Source organism: Columba livia, chromosome 13, assembly GCF_036013475.1.
Source record: "Columba livia isolate bColLiv1 breed racing homer chromosome 13, bColLiv1.pat.W.v2, whole genome shotgun sequence".
In the NCBI taxonomy this organism is placed as follows: domain Eukaryota; kingdom Metazoa; phylum Chordata; class Aves; order Columbiformes; family Columbidae; genus Columba; species Columba livia.
The window spans coordinates 11,903,724-11,922,858 of NC_088614.1; the positions used below are offsets into that span (position 1 = coordinate 11,903,724).

General features: G+C 47.6%; 1 protein-coding gene across 2 annotated transcripts in view; it reads left to right on the plus strand.

The window, feature by feature from the left end:
• ATP6V0D1 (ATPase H+ transporting V0 subunit d1) overlaps positions 1–19,135 on the plus strand; it is a 33,959-nt gene that overhangs the window by 13,196 nt on the left and 1,628 nt on the right. For both annotated transcript variants that reach the window (XM_021290740.2, XM_065029048.1), the window contains exons 3-7: positions 9,682–9,860; positions 12,962–13,041; positions 16,853–16,930; positions 17,730–17,906; positions 18,830–18,907. In XM_021290740.2, coding sequence (XP_021146415.2) covers positions 9,682–9,860; positions 12,962–13,041; positions 16,853–16,930; positions 17,730–17,906; positions 18,830–18,907 — 592 coding nt within the window. The remainder of the gene's footprint in view (positions 1–9,681; positions 9,861–12,961; positions 13,042–16,852; positions 16,931–17,729; positions 17,907–18,829; positions 18,908–19,135) is intronic.

Below are 19,135 nucleotides of genomic sequence, written 5' to 3' on the forward strand. Positions count from 1 at the left end.
AAACAGGTATTAAGTGTACTTGAAACAGCAAAACCCACTTCCTGAATTCAACAAGCACATATTGACTTGTGGGATGGAAGTGAGTTTTGGGTTTTTCTCAGTGATGTGCTGCTCTGCCTTTCTGTAAAGCTTTGTTCTTTCTGTTAGCTGACACGGTGCCATGTCCTGTTTCTCCTTCCTTCCAGTGTTGCTGTATATGGTTTAGATAGGATCATTTATTGTGGTGTTGCTCCTGACTCTAGCCTGCTGTAGTCTGATCAGATTTTCAGTTTTAGTGTTTTTTCAGGGGGGCTGGAAAGGTGTTTCTGTGTTGTGTGGGTTTCTTGGTTTTGTGTTTTCCCTTGCTTCAGCACAGTCTCTTCCCTGCTCTGGGAAGTCTGGTTTCACAGCAGCCTGACGTGAGGGCTCTGTCAGCTGTTGTGGCCCCTGAGCCCTTGCAACAAGCTGGTGGGCAGAGAAGGGTTCAAGCTTGTGCGCAGGTGCGGGAGCTGCTGGTACCTGCAGAAACCGAGGTCACTGTGGGAGTGAGGTCTGAGGGACAGCTGCGTCTAAATATGTTTTCCAAACCTGCGATCAAGCCCATCCTCAGAGGACAGACTGGGTCATCTTTTGTCTTTACCTTACCTGTCTGCTAGGCTGGGAGCGGGTTCTTTGTTGCCCTGAGGATGCAGCTGGGAACTTGGCTTTCGGTATGTTTTTGTGGTCACAAGACATGTTTTTGATGAGACTGCGTGTACCTTTTCCCCTTGCACATGATTTTTCTTAGCTGGCACTTCCCTCTATTACCTTCTCCCTGACCCAGTCCTGCTCAACCTCTCCCCTGCACTGGATAGATCTAGTTTCTGCTGCACAACTTTTGAGTTCAAACTTCATCTTGCAGCAGTGATTTTCCTGGAGCCAAGTTGTTTCAATTGCTACTTGAGCTGAAGAGCAACAATCCTCTTCTCTGGAGTAGGAAGTTGCCTGTCTTTATTCTAAATATACTGGAGTGTGCATCCTGGCATAACTGCAGAGGTTACAAAATAGACTACATGCTTTTGAAGTCTTTTCTAGTGGAAGAAAAAACTCCAAAGGCTATATGTTACAGACACTTGCGTTTACTTGGGCAAATCCAACATTATGAAGGGTCTTTCCTAACGCTGCTTTAGTTAAAAGTACGTTATACTCTCTTTGATCAGTTGTTGACTCCTTGGCAGTGATGGGACTGGGAAGCAAAAATTACCGTAGCAGCTGGGGATCCTGCAATAAAAGGTTTATGAGCCTTTTCTGGCAGAGACAGTTTTGGCAGAGAAGCACAGGTTTCTGACAAACAGCTTCCCTGTTTGCAGGGAGTGCAAAGTTGAACTGATAAGCCAAGTTCTTGGAGGGATTATGCAATACTCAAAATAAGAGGGCATGTAACTAATGGTCTGGAAACGATGACAGACTTGTGTCCTCTGGATGGTGGCATCGGAACTGCACCTGTTCTCCTGTGTACCCAAAGGATACAGATCTCAGTGGAGTTTCCCAGAACCAGTGTCTGTGCAAATAGATGGGGTTTGCGTGCCTAAGTGGTGGCCATGGAAGTCATCTTTCAAAACGGTGTGATTTGGGCTGTCCTCATTGGAAATGGACTCTTTCAAAGGCAAATTTTACTGTATATTATCTTGAGGACATACTTCTTTTTCCGCAAACCTCTAGTGCCTGGAGAATGCTTCATTTGGTCAGTGGATTTGAACTGGAACAGGATGTCCCTCTTCCCACTGACGAGTGCTGTTCTTCACTTGGAACGTGTTAACGTGGTCCCTAGAAAGCACAGTAACGATGTGAAAAGCTAGCAAAACGTTCTTGGTGGCAGTAAAGATGCAACAAAATGCTACTGATGAGCTGCAGCTGTAGGCCCATGTTTCACTAAGATAGAGAAATCTCTAATGAAACTCTGCAGGCCCAAAAAGGGGCTCTGGCTTGCAAACTGTGGGTGATCAGGTGAGAACACATTGCCCCTGGATAACATCCCTATCCAAGCTGTTTCACCCAGAGGCAGTGTGTGGACTTAGTTATCTTCTTGGATTTTGTTTAAAGCTGAATCCCTCTGGTGGTGCTGCAGCTCTCAGGAACAGTCCTGCTTCCCTCGTGTTCTTTCTCACAATCTTCCCCTTCACAGACTGAGCAGTGTGTCTGTTAGAGTCATAAAACAGGGAGGGAAGGAGTATGTTAAGAGGTTATCAGTGCTTCTCTGATCGGTTTATGCGTGGTTGCAACTTTTCCGGAGGTAACCATGTGCAGTGCCTTCAGTTGGATGAACGTTCACTGGACACTGGTGTCACCATGTAACGTGCTTCACTCCTTGAATGAAACTGTTATCAAGGTTTTCTGGTGCTGGACCTTAGCAGCCTTCATTTTCCTTTTACCTTTCAGTCTGTTTGCCTCACCCAGTGCTCTAGGCTGGCAAGTTCAGCCCAGAGAAGGCCTGGAGGCCAAGCGTCCTGCTTCTGAAGACTTTTTGAGGGTATCTGGGATCCTAGTCCCCTTTTCCAGATTCTGTGTGGTAGTTTGAAGTCCAGTAAATAATTCTATAGAACTTTGCATAAATACTGCAAAGTACTTCAGTATTTACAGGCCAAGCAAATTCTTGTGTCTGCCCCACGTGGTGTACTGCACATCATGTTGGGATGATGATTTTTCTTGCCTTCTGCTGGCAGCAGGTCTGTATGCGCAGTAATGTTCTGCATGTTATCTCAGCCCAGACCACACATTGACTGAGAACTGAGGAAGAGTGTTTAGGCCATAAAACTCAAAGCTTTCTTAGCTTTCAGCAGTTTTGGGGCCAATGTGAGTTTGCACAGTGCAGCGTTTTTTCTTCTTTTATATCCTTGGAATGTTTGGGGTTTTTAGTGCTTTACATGTAAAGAAGGTAAGAAAACAGTATATGGAAGTTTGAGGTTGCAGCTGGTGTATGTAAAAGCAGCATGATTAGATGTTTCCGGTCAATATTTAAAATGTAATTAGTGCTGAAGTCTGTTCAGCACAGCACAGAGTGCCAGGACTGGGCCTTGCATACCAGACTAGTGTTTCTCAAGCTTTGAGGTCAGTCTTTGAGGCATCAGATTTAAGCAACCAGAGACTCTTGCATGATACTGCAAGGTGTTAAGAACATTCCCTTGGTGCTTCAAGGGGTTTGTTTACATCTGGAACACAGTGTCATATTCATAAAGCCTCAAAATGAAAAGTACTTCATCTAGCTTTTTTTCTCATTAGCCTTTAACACAGCTGACACTGTATGACTGCTTATATATTACAGGATGATACCACTGGAAAACTGAGGTCAGTGTCCCAGGAGACCTAGGCTCACTTGAAGATGGTAAAAATCATGTGGACATGCAGCTAAATATAGATTAATGCTGAGAACATGCCTGGATTTGAAAGGCTGCCACAGCCTCTGTCGTACTGTGAAGTTGTAACTCTTTGCTGTGAAATGGTCTTGTTGATCTAAGTTTAGCAGGGCACCCACTTATTGGCTGGGGTGCCTTTGGTTTGTGGTGGCAGCCATTAAATTCTCAGCTTTTTCTTTGGCAGGTTCGTGAACCTAACACTTAGGTGTTGTTTTTCTTGGTGTGACTCTAGGAAAGAGTGTGCAAAGACAGGAAGAGATCAGCACGCTTTGAGCAGAGGCCATCACATGCTGCATCTGCTCTTGCTCTTCCCTGGACTGCCAGAGCTTCAGCTGCGGACAAGGGGTGAAACTGCTCCTGGCCAGGACCTGTTGATCTGACTCGTTCTAGTCTGAGCTGAAAAACTCATCTGAGGATTTGACTCAGTTCATCTACTATTACTTGAACAAGCCTCAGTGAGGCACTGAGATCTTCTGGGTGTGCAATATCCCTCTGCTTTCTGGTTCAGGACAGCTGTACGGTTATTTACTAATTATCTTAAAACAACACTCCAGATACAGGCATCTCAGCTGTTGGTGCTAATCTTAGTGTTGACTGCTGCTCTTTTGGGCTTTGAAGTCTGCACATTGCTTTCCCCCATGACTGCTTACATTCAGAGCTTCAGTGAGGTGTGAGAAGTGGCTCTGCATACCAGCACCTTTGCTCAGGTCTCGAACCCAGTGGGATGTAGAGATGGGACTGTGTACTTATGCACAACCTCAAGGAAGCAGCGGTTCAACCAGCCACAAACTTTTTCCTTAGGTTACTTCCCTGCCAGCTCCTGAATACGTGAGCTGGATGGGCTGCAAGAAAGAAGCACTAGATGCTGAAGTGACTATAGTCAAAACTTCATCATAATTTAAAGTTGTCTCTAGAATTCATATTGAGTTCAGAGCACTGCTCTAATCCTGCTGGAGATTTCCCTTTTTCATCCCAAAATAAACAAATGCTTCTACAGTAATCTGAGTAACCCCAATGCAATCACATAGTGACTTCTGCCTTGCTAGCATTAGTCTGCATTAGAAGTCTAATGCTGGTTTTGGAAAGCATTAAAGTTGCCTGAGCAATGCAATACCTTAACCCATCCTGGCAAAACCCCCGAGCTGCAGCCTGGTTCTTCTCTGCCGTGCACTTCTGTATCAGCCTGCTGCACTCTGCCACTGATACTGAGGGCTGTCCTTGTGACCCCTTGCAGGGCAGAGCAGCTGTTAAGTTACAGTTTGGCATGGTTTTCAGAGAATCCCTGAGAAATACAGGTCATGCAATGTTCCGTCATTAGTCATGCTTTGTGACCACTTGCAGTATTGTTTACGGTTTCTTTAGTATCGTGGAGCAGAAAGCAATAAAAAAGCCAACATATCTGCTATATGACAATGACTCTTTATGATTAGATTAGATTAGCAAATGGGGGATGGAGAAGCCCTAACTGTCTTGGGGTCGCTGCCTTGCAGGGCTATGCCTGAGTGCCTTCAGGTCAAGTTGTAAATGCCTCATGTGGTGAGCTTTCATGCATTTTACCTGCTCCCCTGCTAAAAAAACCTTTTCCAATATTCAGCAAGCCATTGCAATCTTTCTTGCATGTCTCATTTATCTGTGACTGCACTTAAGTAACTACAAAAGGAGGAAGGCATTCTTGTCAAAGTGTCTGTACGTGGCTTTTGCGTGTATGCTCTCCTTGATTCTGCTGGATACCAATCCATGGATGGCTATCCCAGAACTTCACTTCTGGGGTCTGGCTCTCTTCTCTTTTCTCTGAAAGGTCTCTGCTGTGCCTGCTTCAGACTGTACCTCCCAAAAGCAGCAGTGAGAATGATGTGTCTGACCTGTTGCTGCTGGAAAGAATGTTTCCCCACACATGCACACCTTTTGGCGTATCCTAGCCTGGTTTTGTTCTTTTTATGTGTTGCCCAGTGCATATTGTGCTGAAGTGGGTGTTGAAGGAGTGAAGATCCGGGTCCTGGTTGTTTCAGACCTCAGAAAGCTGTAAGCCAACATCTGTCCCCTGCTGTGGATGATATTTCTATGCTTGCTGACTCTTTAATAAGAAATTCTACTCTTCTGTGAGATATTACTGCTACTTCTTGGTGTCGACTGAAATTGTATTTCTGTGAATGTGAATTTTTGGAATACACCACACTTCGGTTCAGCAGGTGATGGGAAGAGTGAGGCAGGGCATAACTGTGTATGTGAGACTTGGGCTGAACATCCACACTTTTTGTGTCCGTCTCCCTGTGTGGACAGACAGCAGCTCAATGCAGGAGTGTGAAATACATTCTTGCTTGAGAGAGTTTTGCTCTGGTCTTTGTGGAGGTGAGGTTGGGAGCTTGAGATAAGGTGCCATTTCACCACGTAATTAAAGCCCTACCACCTCATGTCACTGGCTGTAGTTAATGTAGAGCCTCCATGTAGTGCTTTCCCCTCTGAACTCCTCCCGAGTGCTCCCAGCGAGCTGGTGCAGAGGTTCATCCTCACCAAGGAGCTTCTTGATCCTTCTACCTGTCTCAAGTCTTCTACCAGACCATCCTACATCCTAATCTCTTTTCTGCGCCAAGGAGGCTCCAAGTAAGACTTAGTGGTGTTGCAAGTGGCCAACTATTCCTGTTTTCCAACATGTTCTGTAGTCTGGTCCTCTTGTTAGCTGCACTGAGGGCTCATGAAGGTTAAAATGCTCTTGGAATGGTCTGAACATGCATTAACCATGAAAGCTGAAGTATTTGAAGCTGGTCAGAACCTAATAGGAGGTGAGGAGGATGATGACAAAAGCTATTCTATTAAACAAGTAGTTGGAAGTTTCTAGGAAAACTGCTGCCATTGTAATAAATTGAATTTTTTGGGCCTGGGAAGAAATGCCAGTGTATCCAGGACCTCTGCTATGGTCTTACTACAGCTGTGCTAATGGAGGCAAATGTGTTCTTGCTGGGACCTGGCACAGGAAGGCAAGTATTGCCCCTTCCCCAGATGAGAAGCTTTTCCAGCTGCCCTGGCACTAGAAGACTTTCCTCGTAGTCATGATTGACCGAGCTGTGGCTGGTTTTACTGTGATGAAGCAGGGACTGAGTGTAAGTGTGCTCTGGGCTTGCTTGAAGGAAATGAGAGCTCTCAGGAAGGATTAGGGACTAATGCTGGTGTCTGCCTGGCCTTGGCAGGCACAAGAAGACCTTTGTCCTGCTGCAGCTCTCTTGTTATCGTAAAGGTTTGAAATGCTGTCGCAGTGGAAACGTGAATGAGAAATTTCCCTTCTGTCTTGCGCATGGTAACTCCTCCTCCTGCAGGGATGAATCCTTCTCTGACAGCAAAATTTAAGTAGTCTTGATAGGCAAGATACTCTTTCAAAAGATAAGTAAAATATTCTTTCGAAAAGGCCCCCTTAGAGGCCTTGGCACTTGATCTGTAGACTCTGCATTTCCCCAGACTTCCCTGAAGGATGAGGAAGCAAGGAAGTTAAAGGGTATAAATGAAATGGGGAGAGCCATGCTCTGCACTCTGGCAGTGGAAGCCAGCTGGCTTGTGTTTCCTCAGACCATTGGTCTGAAAGCAGGGGCTTCTCACAAGAAGGCTGGACTTGGGCTGCTCTCCCCAAACCTGGCTGTGGCTTTCACGCTGAGCTGGACAGGGTGTGCATGGATGAGCTCAGTGTGACTCCAGCAAGCCAGGAGCTAAGCTACTCTGAAGACCTGCGAACAGAAAGGGCTCCAGGCACTTTCCCTCATTTCCTTTTGTGTGGTTGACTTTGGCTAGACTCCTTCCAGGTTGCAAATACCTTGCAGAGAGCAAGATCTGTGGCAAGCTGGGACTAGGAAAGAGAGGTGCTGTGTGCAATAACCGTATTTCCTTGCCTTTTCTTTCACTGTAGACTAGGTTGAAGAATCAAATTTGGTCTGGTGTTGACTTAGTTTGGTGAGAGTGGTCCTGCATGTGGTCTTTCCTGAAAGCTTGTGTGTTGCACTAAGCAAACTTCTGAGTTTGAGGGCAGGTGGTGGAGCTGGGCAGTGATCCGCTGTATCCTGGGTCTGACACGCCTCATGGAAATGCATCTGTGTGAGGGTGCAGATGCTTGTATTTACCAGGAACCAGGTGCTTACTGCAAGGGACTTACCCTCCGTTCTCATAAACAGGCTCTTCTTGCTGTCCTGGAGATTGCAATCATCTCCATGGTGAGAGTTGCACAAACAGGAGGGAGGATAATGATCTTGTGGATTAAAGGGCAAAAGGAGGTTTCCTAGTATGTAAAGCTTGTGCTGATTGTTGTGGTTCTAGATTGAAGGTCCCTGGAAAGGTAGGCTGCAAACACAGAAAGGCTCTCTGCAAAAATAGCGGGGCCTGCAGGGCTGGATAAAGGCACCTCCAGTGTGGAGGAAAAAGCAGCACCTGTTTGAGGAACTAAGGTGTGGATTTGTTCATGGACATGCCCTTAGAGCGTATTTGAGAGGTGGTAAGCCCATGTAGTAGAAACTACCAAAATCTGCCTTTAGCTGGTTCTGCTTAGCTGCCTTTGATGTGGTTCAAAGAGAAACAGAGTTGCACTATGTCCTCCTGGTTAGCTCAGAAATATAAAGACCAGCGTCATCCCAATGCCTGTCTGACAAACGTGCGGAGTGTTGCTGTCCCTGCCTCTGCTCCAGTCCTGGTGTGCTGACCTGAACATCCCTCTCTTCAGTACTCAGGTACATATGGGAAGCCTGAACTCAACAGAGCTCTGGCTCCAGATGTGCGTGGTGCCTTCTGCCATTCTAGTTCAGGCCTGATCTTGTTTGTTTTGGAGCAGCTCCTGCCAAGAAGCTTCTTCAGATCTTTTCTATCATCTGACTCTTTAGAGTTAGAGCTCTAGCAGGGAGAACAAGGGATTGTAAAATCCCAATTATCTTGTTCTTCCAGCATCTGTGTCTCTTTCCTGTGCTGCTGAGGGACATTTGCAACGGCATCTTTTGCTGACTGAAAAAACCTCATATTGCTTGATGTTTTTCAGGTTCTTGGCTTGGTTGGCTTGTGACTCAGCTCGTGGTGAAGGTACCTAAAGCATCACTCCTGTTCTTGCCGGGGACACTTCCTCTCAGCTCCTTGTGTTTAAATGATGCTTTGGTCCCTTGCTTGGACCTTCTACTTGAAGAAGGCCACCAACCTTTCCTGTATTCCCAGTCTTCAGGCTAGCTGTGTCTCCCTTCTCTGGCTGGACTGGGAGGACTGGGAAGTGATCCTCCCCCTGTACGCAGCACTGGTGAGACCTCACCTGCAGCACTGTGCCCAGTTGTGGGCTCCTCAGTGCAAGAGACATGGATATATGGGAGAGAAGGGCCATGACGGGCCTGTGCTCATGGAACTTGTGCTGAGTGCCGTGGTTCCAGACTGAATGTCCTGTGGTGCCAAAGACTAAATCTGCTAATCCTGTAAAATGTAAGTGGAGAACTTGGTTAGGGACATCATAACATGGGCTAATGCAAAAGAGTGTGTAGCTTTTGATGGCAGAGGTGTGGAAAAGCTCATGTGTAGTTTTGTGAGGGTGTGAATGAAGATCATGCCAAAGCTGTCAACCCTGATGTTTTTGGAAGGGAGTGGGACTGCAGAAATGTGACCCTTTCTCTGTAGTCTTGACAAGATGAAGCAGTGCTGCTGGCAGCAAAGCTGAGCTCGAGTCAGGCCATCTGCAGATGCCCCTTTGCAGATGTCCTGCCATGCAGACTTTTGCATATGCTCTCTACAGAGCATGGCAGTGCGAGGAGAGCAGTGGGAATACTGGAAGGACAAATATTCCTAGCTACCTCGTGAGAGGGTGTGAGAAAGCTGGAACCAGGCTCCTCTTGGAGGTGCGTGGGATTTGGCTGAGAGACTGATTAGGTTTTAAGAAAAGGCTTTTTGTTGTTAGTGTGGTCAGACACTGGAGCAGGGCCCCGGGGAGGCTGAGAGATACGCATCCTTGCAAATAATTCAAAGTTCAACTGGACAAAGCCTTGAGCTGGCTGTGCTTGGAGCAGGACATTGGGCTGGAGACCTGCAGAAGTCCTTTCCAATCTAATACTCTTCAGTGGTGAGTAGGAGATGTCCACGTGGTGTCATTGAGCCATAGCATAAATCACAGCTGGGACTATGCTTGACTCCCTTTTCCTTGGCTGGCATGATAAGGAGACATTAAGGAAGCGGCTTTAGTAGTTATTTGTGTGAAAGGCATGTCTTTTTGGAGATGTTCACAGGGACTGAAGATGTGTGCTCCTCTGATGCCAGCTGCTATTCTTTGTATTATTTGTGTTGTGACAGGCTTCCTCTTGTATCCCTCCAGGTACAGCTACATGATCGACAATGTCATTCTGCTGATCACTGGCACCCTGCACCAGCGTTCCATCTCCGAACTGGTGCCCAAGTGTCATCCTCTGGGAAGTTTTGAGCAGATGGAAGCTGTGAATATTGCTCAGACACCTGCAGAGCTCTACAATGCAATCCTGGTGGACACTCCCCTGGGTGAGTGGAGCTGTTAAAAATACCTCTCAGCTTTGTGTGGAGCAGATATCCCCAGTTTAACTAGGTCCGATTAAATCTAAGTTGTGATCCAGGAAGCCAGAGTGAGAGGCTTGGGTTCAGGTTTATGCCTGTCCTTTGCCAGTTTTTCCTCTGGAGGACCAGCTGGCTTTCCGTGTGCTTCAACAAATGTCCAAACCAGGACGCTGGTACTGCAGGGAATTTGTTTTGTGTGAGCCAGGCCTTGAGCTGTCAGGTCAGTCTAGGTGTAGTTAGATCTGCTCTGCTAGATATGTCTGTTTACCAGCTCTTCTGGGAATTATGACCTGAAACTAGGGAGGAAGGGAAAAGTTTGAGAGGTCTTAGACAATATGGTCTTTTTAATTATTGTCACGGAACACATGGCACGTGTGCTTTCTTAATGAAGGGGTATCAGGTCCTCTGCTGGAATGAGTTGCTGAATTTCCAGCACTTGTAGTTGGGCCATTGAGCGATTTCTCATAGGCAACTATTTTTTAGATAATTATAGAGAACTGCACATGCCCAGTCTTCTTCTGAGACTGATAAAATTAGCTCTAGATCAAGAAAAGCTCTTTACATACCAAAAGCCCCCAAACAACAGCAGGGGTGTGGGGGGAAATCTCTGAAAGCCTTTTTAAGCTCATTGTGTAGCAGGATCCTGCACTGGGTTATCATACCTCAGGGCTACAGGCCTTGACCAGGAGGCCCGTGACACTAAGACCAAGTGTCTTATGAACAGTCAGACAAATATGTCCTTTGAAGATAAAAGGTGTAGGAAGTGGTTCTGGAGAAAGTTTGGAAGTCTTTTTGCAGCAGTAGGAGAGGTAGTCACAGGAGACTTTCTAGGTTAGCATCTGTGGGCAAAAATGTATGAGGTATGCCTGAGTCAGTGATTAATCATTCTTTTAGGGTTGCTAGAAAGAACAAAACAGTCTAAATCATCATATTGTCATTGATAGAAATAGTTGTTTTTGGAACTGAAAGTGCTTTTGCAAATTCTCTGTGTAATAATGGGACAAGTGAAGTAGTTGTCATGGAAAAATGACTTACCAGGTGGAGCCCAGCAAAGGCGGGAAAGCATGTCTCAAGATCTGGGTTGCAAGGTAAAGCAGCAACGGAGCAGGAGAACAGAGGCTCTGCATGCAGCTGAGTTGAGCCTGCTGTAGGGGTGATGTGGGGAAAGAAAATCCTCCTCACCAGTAAGTGGGAACTTTCCCATTTTAGGAATAAGAACCAAGTATTTCAAAGACATTAGCTCTCAGAGACCTTAAAGCTTCCAGCTGCTTATGGAGTGAAAATGCCCCGTTATGCTGGTGAGGTGGTTCTGAAGAATGAGGCTGGCAGTTGAGGGTCTTTGCATGTTGCATTCATGTGCTTGCACACAAGTGAGCTTTGCCTGCTTCTGCCCAAGCTAGGCTGAGTTCTTCTTCAGACCTTTGCCCTGGCCATGCCCTTGAGGCTGTATACCATCTAGTGTGGCATTTCTTCGGCAGGAGAACATGGGGAGTAGCTGTGTTGCCTAAACAAGCAGGCACGCAGGCTCCAGTTGTTTAACTTGCACTCTTTCCAGTGACCACACGCAAAGAAACAGCAGCTCTATCTCCTAAAAGTACTTGAATAGCTACGTGGCTTGGTAGGAATGCTTAACCCCAAATGGCTTTCATAGGTTAGCAGGGCAAAATAAGACTTGCCGTTAGCCTAATTTGGGATATTGGAAGGCCAAGAACTGAAATAGCTGTGTTCTCATTCCTCTGCTACTCTGAAGTAGCCACTGCTTAGCTATCCAGGCTAGCCAGTGAGTCCTGCAGTGAAAACCAGTCCTGGCACACTCTGTTTGCGTTTTTGCCAACCGTAGGGAGCAGTGCTCCTCCAGCTACGTGGCATTGGTCCCTGATGCTGTTGCAAAGAAACCTCTGTGGGGGTTAACCCCTGTCGGGGACTCTCTAGAACCCCTAGTGCGGCTGCTGTCCATGCCATGGAGCTTGTGCTATAAAAGGGGTGCATGCCGAACGTGTGAGCCCACATCGTACCCAGTCTGTCACACAAAGCAGAGCACTGGGCAGTTGTCAGTGTGAGTGCAGTGTCCTTTACCCACAGCTGGACTGCGTAAGCTGGGAAAGATCATATTTCTCTATGCAGCAAATTCAGCAAAGTTGGTTGCTGAGTGAGAGTTGAAGAAGTCATAAAAGTCTCGTCAATGGATTTTATTGTGCTCTTGCTCACAAGCGGGTGATACAACAGCATTATGTTGCACTTGGTCTACAAGACTCGTCTTTATCTGCAGCTTGCAGTACCCTGTGTTAAGTATGAATTCTGTGTTCTTTGGGTGGCAATGACTTTTCACACTCCCTCCCAGAGATACTCTAGCAAAGTACATAGGGCTGAGCACTCTACCAAAAAACACCAGTTCATTGTATCTCCAGGATGCTTACCTGCCACCTCTTGTGAGGACTTTAGTTTCTCTAGTTGAAAATGGGGCTGATAGACCTGAGCAGGGGAAACAGCTCCTGACTCCAACTGTGGGGTGTCATGGACTGTAGGAGCTGTGGTGTCCCCATGCCTCCTTAATGCAACTGAAATGTTGGAGAAGAAGGGAGAAGCACCAGCTTCCTCAGGACTCACTAGGTACTGTGTTGCAGATGCTCAAGCGCTGCTGCCATGCTGTAGCAGACAATTTGGAAGCTCTCTTGTCACCTCTGAGTGCTTGCATCTGGGAACAGTTTGGGTTTTGCTTATTTTTAAAGGCAGGCTGCTCTGGCACTGATGCTGGGGGCTAGCGCTGCTGAGAATAGGCTGTTAACCAAAGCATAGCACTAAAGGGTGAAGAAAGATGTTTTTTTTTTATTTTATTTTTATTTTTTTTTCCTGTGAGAGCCCCAGAAATGACTGTGGCCTTGGGGAGCCATGGTGGAGCCTGAGGTTTGGAGTCATGGTAATTTGGTGGCTACTGAAGATAAAGACCAGTCCTGAGAGGGACAAACTCAACGTGTAGGGTGTGCTTCTGCCTGGTATTGTTGAAGACTCTGGAAGGTGCTGGGCATGGGTGTGGTTAGGGCAACACTAACTCTGTGGCTCTGTTTCAGCTGCTTTCTTCCAAGACTGCATATCTGAACAGGACCTGGATGAAATGAACATTGAAATAATTCGAAACACGCTGTATAAGGTAAATGAGTCTCTTAGGAGGGAAAGAGATGTTAACTTCCCTGTTTATTTCTAATGTGACTACAGCTCTGTCTCAGGTCAGGAACTCCAGCCTGTACTGGCTTCCTTCAACCAAAGACAAGAGAGTATTTTCCTCTTGGAGTAGACTTAAAAATAAGTTTGCTTCCTCTCTCTTTTTCACCTGGTGTAGTGATAGAGTAAACATGATAAAGAACAAGTTGTATCAATTGGAAAGTGAAATTGTAGTGGCTCTCAGAGGGGCCTGGCATCCAATCACCCAGCTCTGCAGGGTCAGGGCACAGAGTGAGGCAAAGTGGAGTTGTTTGGTTTTTTTGAGCTGTCAAGAAACTGTGCAAGAGATTTTGCAGAGGTTCTGCCTTTGAATAAATTTCCGCAGGCAGGAGGAGGCTGCTCCTTAACCACATGAGTTTAGGTGTGTGGTTAACTGCAGTCAAAGGGCTGAAGTGGCGAGGTCTTAAACTTGGTTGAAGGACTTCCACAGGCTTGGCTTTCTGTCTTGGGCTCTTTCAGAAGAGCCTCCAACAATCTTCTCAAGCCTTCAGTGGCTGTGGTTGGTGTTTGATGCTTGTAGTAGAGCAATGTAAAAGGTGCAGCCAATGTGGAGGAGTCTGGCAGGCTGGGGAAAGTTTGGCAGAAGGATATGGAGGGGCTATAAGGATCTCCTTGTCCTGAGCCTGCATGGGGAGCTGTTGTGTCCTCTGCAGGGCTGGTCTGGTTTTAGCTGGCAGTATCAAAGCGTCTTTATGTGCAGGCTGTGGCTATCGCTCCATCTCCAGTCTCCGGATGAAGGGTGGGATGCAGATTGTATCTGCCAACCTTGTTTTGGCTGGTCACAGCCAGCCTGCAGTCAGTTTGACCTCTGCTTCCCAAGAAAGTGTGTTTTCTCCTGTTTGGAGAGGCAGAGAACAGGTGAGGCGTGAAGGGAAGAAGGCAGAGGGAGGCGAGAAGGAACTGTATGTTGGCAGTTGAGCCCAGCTGCATGTGACCTCTGGCATGTACTGGGCTTTTGCTGTGAGGGGGGAGGTCTGCCTGCCTGTATAAACACCCATACCTTTACAGGGTGCAGGCCTCTGTGGTGGGGGAAGGTGGGGAGCAGAATAAGCACTGGGAGAGCAGTTTGGGGGATGCTGTCATCTTAGGTCCCAGCTGTCACATCCTTTTCCATGTCCCTTTTGAGGCCTGATACTGCTTTGCGTTCTGCTCTTCCTACCCCCAAATTGGAGCAGAGGTACCTGGGATGTCTTGGCATGTGCTGGGACTGGTTCTTGCTAAAGAGCAGCCCCTGGGGAGCACAGGGGATCTGTCAGCAACAAATCACGGGGCTGCATGAGTGTAAAAGGTAACTGTTGCTTATAGACTCGCGCTTGAATCCACCTCTCTCCCCAGGGACTGGAAAGTTTTTAATACGATGCAAATGGTCTTCATAGGCAAATGAGGGAAATAAAATCGGGTCTGAGATCTGGGCAGTACTGTTCTGAGGAACACAGCCAGCGGGTGCCCGGGATGGACGCCTGTGTCCAGGGGCAGTTGGTGTGGGAGGGAGATGTGCTACCTGCCAGACCTATTGGAGGTGTTTTGAAGGAATCTGTGAGAGCATGTAGACAGAAAGTTTGAGCAGAATTCACAGGAAGAAAGCAATTACAAAAGTTTCTTGTAAGCAATGACAAGCGATTAGGTTCTCAAATGGAAATATGGTTAAGATGGGGAGCAGAGGTTAAAAGTAAGCAGACAGCTCTTAGTGTAGAGGGTAGTTGGCAGTGGAGTCCTGCAACAGAGGTGTGCTGGCATTGTTATCTTCAGCGCTTGCTCCCTTTTTTCCACATCTTTAATGGATATGTTGAAGTGAAGCTGACTGACTGTTGGCCTTTGCTGGCGACCTTCTTCTAGGAACCACCTGAAGGAGCTTTGTGACTGGACAGTAAAATACATCAGGCAAATCAATTGTGGATAAATGTGGAGTAATGTATGGGAGAAGCAAGGAAGTAATCCTAATTCTGCTTCTACAGCAAGGATTTCCTTGTTCCTTTCTATTACTAACTGAAATCTTGGGTTATGATTGACCTAAGCAAGTGTCTCTACCAGTCAATCTATTCCAAAGAGTAGGAGAGAAGAGAATTGCAGATGTGACTGTGCTGCTGCATACATCTGTAGTGTTTATCCTGAAGTCTCATTCCTCTACTCTCTCATGTCCAAATACGAGCAGCAGAGCAGGAGAAGTTGCTAAGGAGGACAAGTGTAAAGGTTTGGGTACAATGACTTCTGCATGGGAAGCTACAAAAATGGTTGGGATCCTGCGCTTGGAAGAGGAGTGAATCTGGGCTGTGGTGGTAACTGCAGAAAGTGTTGGAAAAGTCAACCTGGATGAACAGGCTACAGGTGTCCCTTTAGGCTGGATGTGGCAGACAAATGGGGCTAGTGGGGAAACAGAGGGTAAATGTGTGGGTTCATGGCAGTAAAAGTCCATTAAGGATTATTAAATGCAAAGACACCATCATTTCTGGGATAAGGGTTTCAGGACACTGGACAGTTTCTGTAAGTTTCTGTCATCTGCAGAGGGGTCGATAGGAGAGGGTGCCATGGTGGCTGTTTTACAGTCTGTGTTTCCATAGTGTCAGTGATACTGGATCCTCATCGAGTGCTGGATATTTGATTTCACCTGGTTTTGCTTATAAAACCTTAGGTTTATGTGTGAACTCTGAGAACAGCGGAGGTAGTGACTGAACCTCTTATCCAGGTTCCCTCTTCTGTCAGCCTCAAGCAAAGTCTTTTATCCATGTCCTTGTTCCTGTGGTGACTCTGCAGACTGATGCTCTGTGCTCTCCTGCACTTGAATGGTGGCAAGTGCTGGAGACGATGTATATTTGTGTGATGCTCACCCAGCAGAGTCCTCTTGCACTACGTGGTAACAAATGTTTACAGAATGCAGTAATCCAGGTGCTTTCCCTGTGCAGAGGCTGAGGGTGTCCAGCACGTGCGTTTCCGGTCCTAGGGTTGTTGTAACAAAGCGGAGATTTGTGATGTTTCAGTATCATTTTGTTCCATCCCTTTTAAGTCATTCTGGTTGCAGCTCTCTGTCCAGGGAGGTGTTTTATCACATGATGACTACTTCTGAGAATATTTTTGCTGAACAGCACTTTTAGCCATGCACAGCCTTCATAGGCTCCCCCTGGGAGACACAGTCATCTTCCAGCTGGATTATGGTACATCTCCACAAAGGATTACGTTTCCTGGAGGCAGCATAGCTGTGCCTAGCCTTGTATGTTTTCTGCAGTGCTCCACTTGGGATGGAGACCAGGTGGCTGCAGTGTGAAAAGAGAGTTGCGGAGAATGGCCGGTTTCCTTCACAGATGTCCTGTCTCATCTCTTGACTCTGCTTACACAGCGGTACTTTCTGAGCTTAGGTCTTGCAGCTATAGTTGTGTGGCTTGGCATGTTTTTGGAGGCCAGACTGAGGTCAGGAAACCACGTGAGACTTCAGTAAATACTTTGCAGTTAGACAACTCAAAGGAGCAAAATAAGCTTTAACCTTGCTGGCTGGGGATCTTGCCTGCAGTAAACTCATGCAGTCCCTTGAACAAACCCAACCACAACCCTTCATGTCTCCAGCTCCCGGAGAAGTGCTGTCTGTTGTGTGGGCTTGCCATCCGAGTTCACCTGGGGTGAGAGTGTCCATGCTGTGTTACAAAGCGTATGGGAACATCCCTGCTTGCTGTTTGTTGTCTGCTGAACAGCGCTCTGGGGCAATAGATGAAGCAGTGTAGATGAGCGTTCATCTGCCCTCTCTCTTCTAGGCTTACCTGGAATCCTTCTACAAGTTCTGCAAGTCACTGGGAGGTACCACAGCAGATGCCATGTGCCCAATTCTGGAGGTAGGTCTGGAAATGCCTGTAGCTGGTTGGTGTTACAGTGATATTCATTGCTCTGTGCTCAGGCCAGCTTGCCTGCCAGCACGAAGATATTCTTCAGCATCCCCATGCACATTCTTCCTGCTCACTGGGAGACCTAGGGAAACGGTGCCTGCACATGGCTTTGGCCAGGATTGGTTCCCCAATCCTGTTCTTGCCAGATGCTGACACATCTGTTGCCTTTGTGGCAACATCTTGATCCTCTGACATGGCTAATGAGCAGGAGAACAACCAGAGCTGTTCAGTGCATGGCCTGTCTCTGTGCCAAGGCTGTCTGTGGGATGTGCAGGTCTCAGGTGCAGTAGGTGAGAGAGACTCCTTGACCTGGGCTGAGTTCTGCTCAGTGATTTGGCTTGTGCCTGGGCTGGGGTTTTCTTTACCTGACTGCTCCCCAGGCATCAGCTACTGGGCATTTTGGGAGCCTGCATATGTAGCCTGCCCTGGCGAGCACTGGAGAGCTGTCCCAGGCAGTTTGCTTGTGCTGTACTCTGACGTGGCTCTCTTCAGAGCAGTGTCAGTACCTGCTAGCCTCTGGAAAATATCACAGAATCACAGAGTGGCTGGGGTTGGAAGGGACCTCTGGAGATCATCTAGTCCAACCCACCTGCTAAAGCAGGTTCACCAGAGCAGGTCACACAGGATCACATCCAGGTGGGTTTTGAGTGTCTTCAGAGAAGGAGACTCCTCCACAATCCAGCTGGGCAGCCTGTGCCAGTGCTCTAACAGATGCTGCATCCCAAAGTGAACTGCTCTTCTCCTGCAGTTTGAAGCTGACCGGAGGGCCTTCATTATCACCATTAACTCATTTGGTACTGAGCTGTCCAAGGAGGACCGAGCAAAGCTGTTCCCGCACTGTGGCAAGCTCTACCCTGAGGGCCTGGCTCAGCTGGCCAGAGCGGATGACTACGAACAAGTCAAAAATGTTGCTGACTACTACCCTGTGAGTGCTTTGGGCTGAGGGCTGTGGGAACTGGTGGAGGGACCTTTTCTGGATCAGAGCTTCTTGGGGATCTGGGGGAACTTGTGGATTGACAGCCTGGGGACAAGGATGCCTGTCTTCTGCTACCACTGATAGTCCTGTGCTATGCTTGGCCAAGAAGGAGTTGGCTTGACTGGGATGCCTTTGGCTTGTCAATCACAGCTATCATTGCAGGGGTGATAGGGAAACCAGGTGTGTCCTGTGCGCCCTGTCCCAGGGTGTGGGGACAGTCCTCGCCACCAAACCCTTGATATATTGATGTAGCAGCAATGACGATCCCTCTTTGGCTGGTTGGGATGAGAAGTCATGTGCCACATCTCCAGCCCTCGTGGGTTGCTGAGCTCTGGTTCAGTTGCAGGGGAAATGCTGACCTGGGAGGACACATTTGGATGTGTCTGGGTTCCGTAAGCTGTTCTTGTGCATGACTGGGGACCTGTCTGGAGTCAGAGAGTTCTGTGTCCCGTTACTGAAGCAGCCAGCACTAGTGTTTGCAGGCACTGAGGTCTGTCCCAAAGACTCCAGTCTGTACACGGAGAGGTCTGTACCTATTGCATCCTCCTGAAGGGTGAAAGCAACAATACGGCTTTGAGAACTGCACATTTCAGAGAAGGGGTAGAATCTCTGGCTGGGCAAGCTCACAGATGAAATAAAGGCTTTCTCTGCCTTCCTGGGACTTGCCCTCAGCCAGTGTGTATGCAGTGCAGCCTTGGAAGCATCCCCTTGCCAATGTATGTATGCACAGGGCAGAGTCTTGACTTTTCTGTGTCCTCTGCTGACCTGATGTGTTGGCTGGGTTGTCTGTTTGATGCACAGGGCCCCCAAATGCTGCTGAACTTGGAGGCCTTTGGGGTTTGGGTACATCCTCTTGTAATGTCTTCCTGCAGGAGTACAAGCTGCTCTTTGAAGGGGCTGGCAGCAACCCTGGAGACAAGACCCTTGAAGATAGGTTCTTTGAGCATGAGGTGAGTGAGCACCGAGAAACTTCTTGGAATGTCCCTACCTGTGCCATTTGCAAAGCTCAGGGTAGCAGCAAGCTTGTCTTGCTGCGGATGAATGAGTTTGGAGCAAGGAACAGGATGCCCAGCATGGTGCTCAGTCCAAGTTCTCACTGCAACAGATCAGAGCAGTGTGAGAGGCAAGTCTGGGGCTGCTGGTGGATATTTGGTCTGCTGACAGCAAAACCAGAGTGT